This window comes from Labrus bergylta, chromosome 8, assembly GCF_963930695.1.
Source record: "Labrus bergylta chromosome 8, fLabBer1.1, whole genome shotgun sequence".
Taxonomy (NCBI): Eukaryota; Metazoa; Chordata; class Actinopteri; order Labriformes; family Labridae; genus Labrus; species Labrus bergylta.
Genome location: NC_089202.1, coordinates 12,601,442 through 12,611,424, shown reverse-complemented (window position 1 = coordinate 12,611,424; position 9,983 = coordinate 12,601,442). Strand labels below are relative to the sequence as shown.

Sequence of the window (9,983 nt, the reverse complement as noted above, 5' to 3'; positions counted from 1 at the left end):
CTTTTCTTTTTTGCTGACTCACAGCCCCACACTGCAAGGTAGTAGGCTTATATTTTGTTTACAAATAGTATCATATCATTACATTTTTTTTAATGTCCTTAATGTCAGTTTAGTGTGTTTGAAAAATAAGAATTTGTTAGATTTCTGATCTAAAGCCTAGGGTCTATAGGCTTTTCCTAGACATTGCTATTGAATAAATTGCTGGAAAAAAATAAATACTAATTAGGTACACGTTTTGAAAACATGAAATTCCACCCCATGGGGACATTAAAGTTAAGTTAAATGTAATAAAATTAGACATCTGGCACCACCAGCCTCCTTATGAAACATCCTGGAAGGACCATGCAGTTTACCAGCATTTAAACAACAGTCATTTGCACAACTAATAGTGACTAAACCGAAGTAGTGTTGAGCCATCTTTGATTGGTCAACAGATGCCTACATCATCTTAAATTACAGCATGTTGACATGTTTATGTTGTTTACCTTAACGTCGTCAGTTTTTGGCTATAAATCTGAGTGACTGGAGACTTCACTGGAGACGTCCAATCCAAAACACAAAGTGGAGAATACTAAATCCACTGGTATGTTGTGTGTACAATGCTTGGCTGAAGCAAAACAACCTATGATGACCTCAAACATTTTCTTGTACAACAGAATCCATAATAGAATCATTTAAAGCGGGATCATATTGAATTTAATTTACAAATGGATGTGAACATTTTTGCAATTTACTGCAAATCTCTAAATTGGTTTTCTTAAATGTTGCCGTCAAGGGGCTTTTTTTCTAGGCTCCTAGATGCAAAAACTGTGAACTTCCCGCTGTACTAAAATATAATGCTTTACTCATGAAACGTAAAAAAAATATACGAACAAAGGTGAACTTGAACAAGCCAAATGAAGAGTCAACACACCACTCTGGTTGTAAATGTTCTATTCTAGAACATCTTGTACCAATTCAAACAGTTTGAGATACATTATAAATACAATGCTGTACATTATAATAGTGTAAATACTATGTTCAAATACATTTCTATTTACAGCTCCTTATGAGGGAGAGCAGCTTTGTTCTCTTCTTTAAAGTAAGGTCTTGGGTTGGTTTCATTTACTCGACTTTACAGCTCGGACAGATAACAAGTTCTAGTCAGTTCCACAGTTCACCACTTCCATTCAAACACAAGTTCATCTCTTCTTCACCACTAACATACTTGTGCACTGTCTTTCGTCACCTGATATGTCCATTACGCATTCATCCCATCCTCCATGAGAGAAAAAAAAATGCATTATTGAGTACCTTGTAACATGTAGTGTTATATATCAGTCCATTCAAATGTATATCGCAGATGGACAATCAGGTAAAAAGGTGGTCAAACATTCAGTCTGGATGGCATTTTAAATGCCCCTGGACATGATGATATCCACACACAGGTTTAGGTCCATAGTTAGTTTAAAACGTAGCGAACTTGTTTAAGTATTCGATGAGTTTCTTAGGGGTTTTCTTCCTGCCTTTGTAAAAACAGGACATGAAGGCATCAGTATATCCCGGCCTTGGACTTGTTCCTCAGGTTAATGTGATTAGAAATGGTTTCTCAGTCACTTGGAAAGCATGTCATCGGTTCAAAATGGAAGACAGTCGGTGAACCCTCAAAAAAAAAAAAAACCTTTCCAGTGCAAGCTTTCAAACAGCAAACAGTCTCATGCTGGATGGGGATTATTTCTTCCACAGTGTTACAGTACTTCAACAGGATAATAAAACATCAGAACTGCAGTCAGACACTGCACTCAGGGTTTTGCAGTTTGTCCTCTGTTCAGGGTATGTGACATTACTCCAAGAGATATGGCACTAAGCTTGACTTTTACACAGATATATATATATAATATATTTATCTCCACGTAAGCACATTAAAAAAATAACATATTACTTATAACAGCAGACATGGAACCGTAGTTCTTTGGTTACCCCTGACGTATCATATTGATGTAAATATCAATGATTTTATTAACAGTAGTACATTCTTATTCTTCATTTCTCAGATTTCTCCATTATGAGCCTCAGGGGAGAATGTATTCTCTTACAAAAATATTACATATAACGCTCAGAAACCAATGTAAGAAAAGGTATGAGGGTAATATTTCCATATGGACTCCCAGTTAAAAGTTCTCTATCAAAAATATCACCATGTAAAAAACCCAGATATGTGCATAGTGAATGTTCAGTGGACAGTAGATTGGATATACCTTCATCAATGCACAGGTCAGAAATGCTTTAAGAAAGCAGAGATCTACAGAATATATCAGCTCGGAGGCTTGAGTGGTCAAAGGGATTGAAGGAGAGGTTTTAGGCACTAGGTCTGAGGACCCAACCTCCTGGTTCCTGCCATTCATAAGGAAGCCGGTCCATCTCTGGGTCCTATCTGATCAGAGTCTGAGGTTCTGTGTCCATGTTGGGTGGTCCCCTGGTGAGGCGAGATGGCTTCACAAACACACCGTGGCCCGGAGGACAGCGGAAGTAGACCCTGTCCTGTACAGTCCCGTTGTGCTTACCTACAAAAAAGAATCGAGTGTCACAACAGTGTTTGATACACAAGAGGCAAAGACATGCAACTTTCTTTTCTACACTAAACATTTGAGCCTGAGGTACTTTGCTTTTAAAGGCTGATGTGAAGGCCTGAATCACAAACCCGCAATATGTTGATGACTCCAACACAACAAAGCTATGATGACTTAAGTCGCCACTTGTGTTTTTAATCGTTTGATTTCTGTGATAATCTTAAAAGAGGATTCCTACAATTTCTATAAAAATATTTGTCAATGCACTGTGGTGGATGAATTAAGTGATGCCACTTTATTTCAGTCTCAGTATACTGTATGTCAGGCTATAATATCACCATCACATACATGTATCTGTCACACTCCACTAACAGAAAGTTGTATTTCAGCAAAACCTATAATGAGACTCACCCACTGCCATGTCCAGCTTCACTCCAATCCAGATCCCCTTAGCAAACTCCACTCCTCCGACATAGTGGACCGTTCCTCTCCTCTTCCCCACCCACACCAGCTCGCCAGGGGCCATCCAGTCAGGAAGCTGAGCCACAGGGGTGCTCTCATCTCCGCTGGAATCGCCCGAGGGCTCTGCACTGCTGGGGTTCGGGCTGGGACAGGGACTCCCGTGGGGCAGATCTCCCTGAGCTGGCTCCTGGATTGGAGGTTCCCCTCCTGCTCGAGAAGTTGGAGCTGAGGATGGAGCTGTGGATAACAGTGTGACTGGGGATGATGACGCTGGAGATGGAGCTGGGACTTTGTCAGGCACAGAGAGTGGGATAGTGTTTGTAATATTTGAACATTTGAAAATAGAAGTGTTTTCAGGATCAGATGTATCTATAATGACAGAGATATCAGAGAGGTTTTTATTGCCTGTATCGCATGTTTTTAAGTTATGTGGTTCCTTTTGCTGGTTTGTAGAGGACTCCAATCCTTTCTGTTCCCATCCTTCTGTAAAACATGCTAATTCCCCGTCTCCTATACTGTCTTCGGCACCTTTAAAGTCAGTGAACTCCTGACTGGCACTGAGTACAAAGTCATGAGGCAGAGGATATGTTTCCTGCTTGTCTGTGCAGTTAGGGATTCTGACAGGAGAGGAGGCAGGTTGACTGAGCAGATCCGGAACCCCGCCTGCAGAGAGAGGGACCTGCTGGGTGTCAGTCCCTGCAGAAACACTTTTGGTTTGAGTGCAGCCTCTTCCAGCATGGCTGCCAGCGGGGTCCTGGGTGTCTCTGGAGGTGCAGCTGAGGTGGTCGGAGCTCTCGCTGGCACTGAATGGCATGTCAGACAAAGTGGCGTTGGAGGCACTGTGTGAAAAGTAGCCACTGGTGCAGCTGCTGGTCGTGGGGCTTCGAGGCACCTCCCTCTCCCCAACCCCACCTCCACACCGGCTTCCCTTTGAGTCGAAGCGGGAGGACAGAAAGCCATCCTGGCTCTCCAGAGTGGCGTTGTAAATCTCAAAGTTTGCGAAGTCTTCTGGGATGTAAGGATGGAAGCTGCTGTGGTCCTGAGCGCCCCGATCGAGATTCAGCATCATGTCCACAGTAGTCTCCTCGTCCTCAGAGTCCTGCTGATGGGAACAACGGAAGCAGGACAAAAAGATATCCCACCACACATGATGTTAGCTAAAGCCTGTGAGGAGCATCTAGACAAAGACTTTTTTTAAAAAGGGAATGAAGTCAATGAAAAAATGGCATAAAATGTGATAATGGAGCATGTATATCGTGTATGAATGATGAGTCTGCTGTGCTCAGCTATTGCATATCTGTTTAGGGTTTCACATGATTGTTTTACCAGTGAAACGAGGCAGAGTGAAAACATTGTAAAAGCTGCTGTCATATGTCTGTAGTCCTGAGCATTTCACTACAGACTCCTTGAAATCCAATGTGATCATCAGCTACCATCTAAACCTATGTGTCGCTACTCACTGGTGATGCTGGAGTTGAGTGAGGCCTAGATAATAAACCATAAAGTGCACCTACAAAAAAAAAGAAAAGACATTAACACTAACATTATTTGATATTTTACCTGAATGTAAAGGAAGAGTGCAAATGCTCGTGGCAACTGTTTTGTTAAAATGCTATTTTCTGTTCTCTCCGCCATTAAAAAAGTATTTATAAATAATGTCAAGTTCTTGGGGAACAAAATAGCTTTCTTTTGTGTCCAGTGCTGACTATAGAAACTTTGTTATACAAGGACTTTTGCGTGGACATTTTGACATGATTGATCCTAGAAAATGAGAATCCCCTGACCAACCTCGTCCAGGTTAATGTGTTACTCAGGATACCTGCAATCATCTTTGGTTTTCACCCTTCTTTAAGTTTCTATTTTTAATTTACCCACTGTTGGAAAAATTGAAATTTGAATGAGTCTGAAAGTGTTTAAACCTACTTCTGGAAAGCTTCAGAAGAGGAATTGGTGTGTCACTTTTAAAGCAAGTCATTGTAGTGTGTATATAAGCACTCAGCAGTGTAAGTCTTCCTTCAACATATAACAGAGTGTATGTTTGTGTGTTTAAAACTATAACATTTGCCCTCAGAGCCGAGTGTGCTGGCGTGTGTAGCACTTACAGCAGTGAGCGGCAGTGTGTGGCTGAGCTGTCTGCTGGTGGGAGTGGAGGTGAGGGTGGAGGTGGAAGGCGTGCAGTGGCCCTCGCTGCCTGCCCTGGGCCGGTGCCAGGAGCAGGGAGGGGGGAGCAGTGCAGTGCTGTCCACACATGAGCGCATGCTCTGTGGATGGGTCAGAACAACAGCAAACACTTCACACACACACACACACACAACATGCTTGGAGCTGGGCAGGCCAGTTACACAATCAGTGCCATGCAGGTAAATATTTGACAGAAACAGTGCTTGAAGTGTCTAAACAGTGAGTGACTGTACTTCTTATTGTACCAACACTTGTGGGAATCAGGTCCTTAATGATTTCCCAAACCTTTAAGTGAAATGTTTAAACTATTACCAATTAGAGAGGGATAACATCTAAGATTACCGATATCGTGGTTGATATCGTTGTTGTTTGTTGCAATATTATTGCATTGTTCACGAATATGCAAAAGTAGGCATTTTAGTAGCTAATAACCTGCTTAAATAATAATTAACATCATGTGTAAACTAATTATTCACTGTAGGCTTAGCCGTCTGTACACAGTGCTGAGAGCATTGCATATCATTTCTCTCTCTCTCTCTCTCTCTCCAACTCTATCCTCTGTCCTGTCACTCTACTAAAGGCCCAAAAAGCCCCAATATAAATCTTTAAAAAAAAAAAAAAAAAAAAAAGCAACAACTATGGAGTAAGAGCCCATTTATCAGGTAAAACTATGAAATTACCTTTCTGAAATCCCTGTTAGCATTTTTCCCTGCTATATCGTAAAACACATACGCATAAACAGATATATAACTGCGCTATGTCTAAGTTGACCCAAAAAGTACCTTTCTAAAGATAAATATTAGTCAGGCTCTACTGTTTACCATAATTTAGTCAGGTTCACATATTTATGGTCTGTAGGCCACATTTTAGTTGTGTTATCATCTAACAGCATACAAAAGACCTTTTAATCAGACTGTAGTTGTTTGTGTACAACAACAGTCATACTCTGAGAACTTTTCCCTCTCTTTTGGCCTAAATTGCCATCTTACTGAACCACTTTACTGATAGGACTGTCTCTAGTACACTTCAAGCACTGCAAATAAAAAATGCAAGGTTAGCTTAAATGGTTGTAACAGCCATGATTAATCACAAATATCCAATTCAGATGTGAGACTTAATTCCGTAGCTCAGTCTCATTTAGTGTTATGGTTATCCACAGCTGAAATCATGCTCCTGTGAGTCATGCTCTTTCAATGAAAACACAGTAGATGGTGACTTCATGTTTTTTTTTTGTTTTTTTTTGTCAGCCGAACAACTGCAAAGTCATTTTCACAAAAATGTTATGGAGATGCAATTTGATGTAAAAAAAAAAAATGCCATGATGAAATGTAAAAATGTTTTCTTGAAGGATGGCTGACAAAACGAGTTGATGATGTAGAATACCTCCCCCACTTGAGAACCTCTCCCTGCTTACCTCTTGTCCAAGCAGGGGCCGAGCCTCCAGGGCTTTCTTGGCCTTGTTCTCCTCTTTGACAGGCAGCAGAGATTTGAGGAACTTGGGTGGCTGAGGAGAGAGGACTTTAAAGGGGCTGGAGTTGAAAAACGTAGGGCTCTCTGGAACCAAACCTGCGCAAGAACATTCAGTAGTAACCTGGTTATTGAATGTATTCAAAACAGGCCGTTTCTAAAATCAGATAACATAAGAACACAGATTGGCTGCTGCAGATTTTCTATATCTTACCTGGATTCTCTTTGCTTTTTATGGGTGTATTACAAAGTGAGCCCTCTGGGGGATTGCAGTTGGTGCTGTCCCCATGATCACAGTGGTCCTAGACAACAATATGCAGGTTAGATTGGTGTAGAATAATGCGTTTTAAAAACCATAAAAGTGTGACTTTTATTGTCTAGGGAGCAATTATGACATGCAAAGGCGTTCTTATTTATTAAACTACATACCTTACACTCCTCATCCTCAAAACCAGTCAGGTCTGATTTACTACACGAAGACTGGAAAGCAAGAAACAATCTCTTATTAGAGTCATAAATTAAGTTAAATTAAATTTAAAATAAAGTTATTGACACACAGTATGTTTAAGATGACAGTGTGGTGAGTGATGTTTTCATTACATTCTGTACATTTGGTGTGCTGATACTCCTTCTTAGGTGTCTCCCTTTGGCAGTGAGCGCTTCCTTTACTGTCACAGCCTTCAGTGGGGGGAAAAAAGGCACAAAGTTTACCCCCAATAGGATCAGCTAACATCTATTATACACTTTATACAGCGAAATGTTCATACTGTTGACTGTAGATCGTACCTGTCGGAGCTTCTCCAGACTGAGGATGTTCTCCACTTCCAGAACTCCCCGTGTGTACTTCTCAATGTACGTTTCTCCATCCCGAGTCTCCTCGCTGTCCCCGCGAGCAGCCATGAGGGCCAAGGTTTCCCTTTCCTCTGACTCCTCTGAGGCCTGCAGAGGGAAGAGATTTTGAAGTTAAACACCACCAGGCCTTGGTTAGATACAGCTGCAGAATAACAACTTGTATCGAATCAAGAAAGTCACATGTGTACCTTTGGTATGTTGGAAACGATCTCATAAGTAACACCACAGGAATAAAGCGAGTTCTTAATGGACATTCTCCGCTTGAGACTCTGAGTGAAGCTCTGTAGGAAACCATTCAAAATAAAGTCGATCATTAAAACAAAACCCATTACTGTAGAGGCTAGCTCTGCTGTGGGCTTACTCTGTCTAATGAAATCTCATATCTCCTGTATTAACCTGTTTGTTGTAGATGTTGACAGCGATCCTCTTGCGGAGCACCAGCTCCATGGAGGCTGGGTGGCTGAGCTGCACTGTGGCTTTGATGATCAGATAAATACGTTCATTAGGAGACGTGATACGGTTGAGGTGCACAGAATCGTGTATGGATGAGTCCCAGGAGCAAACTGCAGACACCTAATGAATAAGAAGAGATGTGATTTATTTATGTAGATCCCATTCATCCACAGACAGAGCACACGAGGATTACAGTGTAAGTGGGCTTCAGTGTAGGTGGGCCGTATTTGTGGGTTTGCAAGTCATGTCCTAACACGCCAACACAATTAAGCACAACAAAGAGGGTTAGTGATTACTGTATGGTTAGTGCATGAAAAAGAACATCAAATCAAAAAAATAAAGATTAGTCTTCTTTTAAATGCTTCCTTCAATGCATGACGCACCTTTAAGACTCTGTAATTGTTCAATTACACACATAATTGTAGGAAAGATACGTTGCCCTGGTCTGTGTGCATTTATTTGAGAGAAAAGAACTTCTAGCAGCAGATAAAGAAGTAAACATCAGCTACATTCAACAAAGATCCCTACAGGAAGCACACATGGAAAAACATGATATGTAGGTTTATGAAAAGAACACTTAGTGGAGAAAATAGTGAGGGAAAAGCCAGTAGTTGGAAGTCTCTCTGGATTTTTAAGCATGTGATCATGTGATCATGTAAATGGTATTATGTAAAGTTGTCAAGCTGTTAAAAAATGAATCTAAATAATTACAAGCTTTGTGACGAATTATTCCTGATTAATCGCACACATCATGGGGAGGATAGATGAAGGCAGACTTAATATACGATCGCGGCTAGTCTTTTACTTTCTTGGATAGATGAGACAAAAAAAGTAAAGTCTTTATAGCATGGGGTTTTTATCATGTTAATACATTTTCTAGCTACAGTTGTATGATCTGTGACGGCGTCAGAGTGTGATTAATCTGTGTTTATTTGTTTAACGCATTTTTTTCTGTGAATAATGGAAATCGATATCATTTTGACAGTCTTATTAATATGACCTCAATTCTGGAAACTATTCCCAAATGTGCATGTATGCCCTATGTGTCATAGAGTTCCTTTTATGGCCACAGGAGGGCAATAAAGACACAACCAAGGCTCACCTCCTCATCGCTGTGCCTGATGATGGGCAGATAGAAGAACTGGCTTCCATGCTCTTTGGGCAGGATGGAGTTAACACCTGCAGCATGTGGGCCGCTCAGCTGCTCAACTACTGTCAGATTATCCGCTGGAGACGTAAAAAAACAGTTTAGCGCTTGTGCAGCCTTCGATGAAGATGTGAAACATCAGTTAAACAAAAGCATGGTAAGTATCTGCCTTACCATTTAAATCCAGGAAGAGTACAGGGATGTGAGCTTCCATTCCTGCAGGTGGGGTCCTGCATGGAGTTGAATTAGATGTTAATGGTTAACAAAGCTGAAAAATAATTGAGTCTGACGCAGGGCTTTGGAATGTGTTTTTTTTTTTTTTTTACCAGTCCGCAGGAGCTCCGGGGATGCAACTGCCAGGTGCAGGAACCAGCACTGCATTTCTCTCCTCCGTGAGGCCGACCCATTGCTCCACCAGCCGAGCCTCACGCTCAATGTCCTCCTCTGACTTCTCTGGATACAAAAAAAACGACAATAGGTTCACATCAACACAGGAACAAAGGATTAAAAAAATACAGTCAACACAGATCACCCAGCCTGCTTGTCCTTCAGCATGTTGTGGCTCTGACACGTAGTCAGGGACTCACCGTGTTTGTTGATGATTTTCTTAATCTGTTCATCAAGATACTCCCGACGTTTGATGAGGGCCTCCGACCAGCGTTCTCGAACACAGTTGAGATCTTCCTCCTGGAACCAGAAACATACCAAAATCATTGTCCGCCGGCTCAATAAGGACACAAATCAGGTCCAATCCTTAGTAAAGCCTTCGCAGGGCAAAGTGGGGTGCACGGGGCTGATTTGTCTGAGGGAGAACCCTAAAATTCTTTAACACACTAAACTTGAATAAATTAGCTAAGCCAAAATAAAGCTTA

The 9,983-nt window shown here is 41.3% G+C and overlaps 1 protein-coding gene across 6 annotated transcripts in view; it reads right to left on the bottom strand.

Moving 5' to 3' along the window:
- Positions 1–916: 916 nt before the first annotated feature.
- Positions 917–9,983, bottom strand: part of kif13a (kinesin family member 13A) — a 38,885-nt gene continuing 29,818 nt past the window's right edge. For 2 of the 6 annotated variants that reach the window (XM_020637102.3, XM_020637104.3), the window contains 14 exons: positions 9,699–9,798; positions 9,438–9,564; positions 9,286–9,341; positions 9,067–9,191; positions 7,908–8,084; positions 7,700–7,792; positions 7,446–7,598; positions 7,260–7,337; positions 7,089–7,139; positions 6,874–6,961; positions 6,607–6,758; positions 5,114–5,272; positions 2,961–4,113; positions 917–2,543 (listed from right to left, as the gene is read on the bottom strand). In XM_020637102.3, the coding sequence (XP_020492758.1) occupies positions 2,410–2,543; positions 2,961–4,113; positions 5,114–5,272; positions 6,607–6,758; positions 6,874–6,961; positions 7,089–7,139; positions 7,260–7,337; positions 7,446–7,598; positions 7,700–7,792; positions 7,908–8,084; positions 9,067–9,191; positions 9,286–9,341; positions 9,438–9,564; positions 9,699–9,798 (2,646 nt within the window). In that variant the 3' untranslated portion in view covers positions 917–2,409. The remainder of the gene's footprint in view (positions 2,544–2,960; positions 4,114–5,113; positions 5,273–6,606; positions 6,759–6,873; positions 6,962–7,088; positions 7,140–7,259; positions 7,338–7,445; positions 7,599–7,699; positions 7,793–7,907; positions 8,085–9,066; positions 9,192–9,285; positions 9,342–9,437; positions 9,565–9,698; positions 9,799–9,983) is intronic. The other 4 variants (XM_020637106.3, XM_020637108.3, XM_065957950.1 and 1 more) reach the window with 3 other exon arrangements.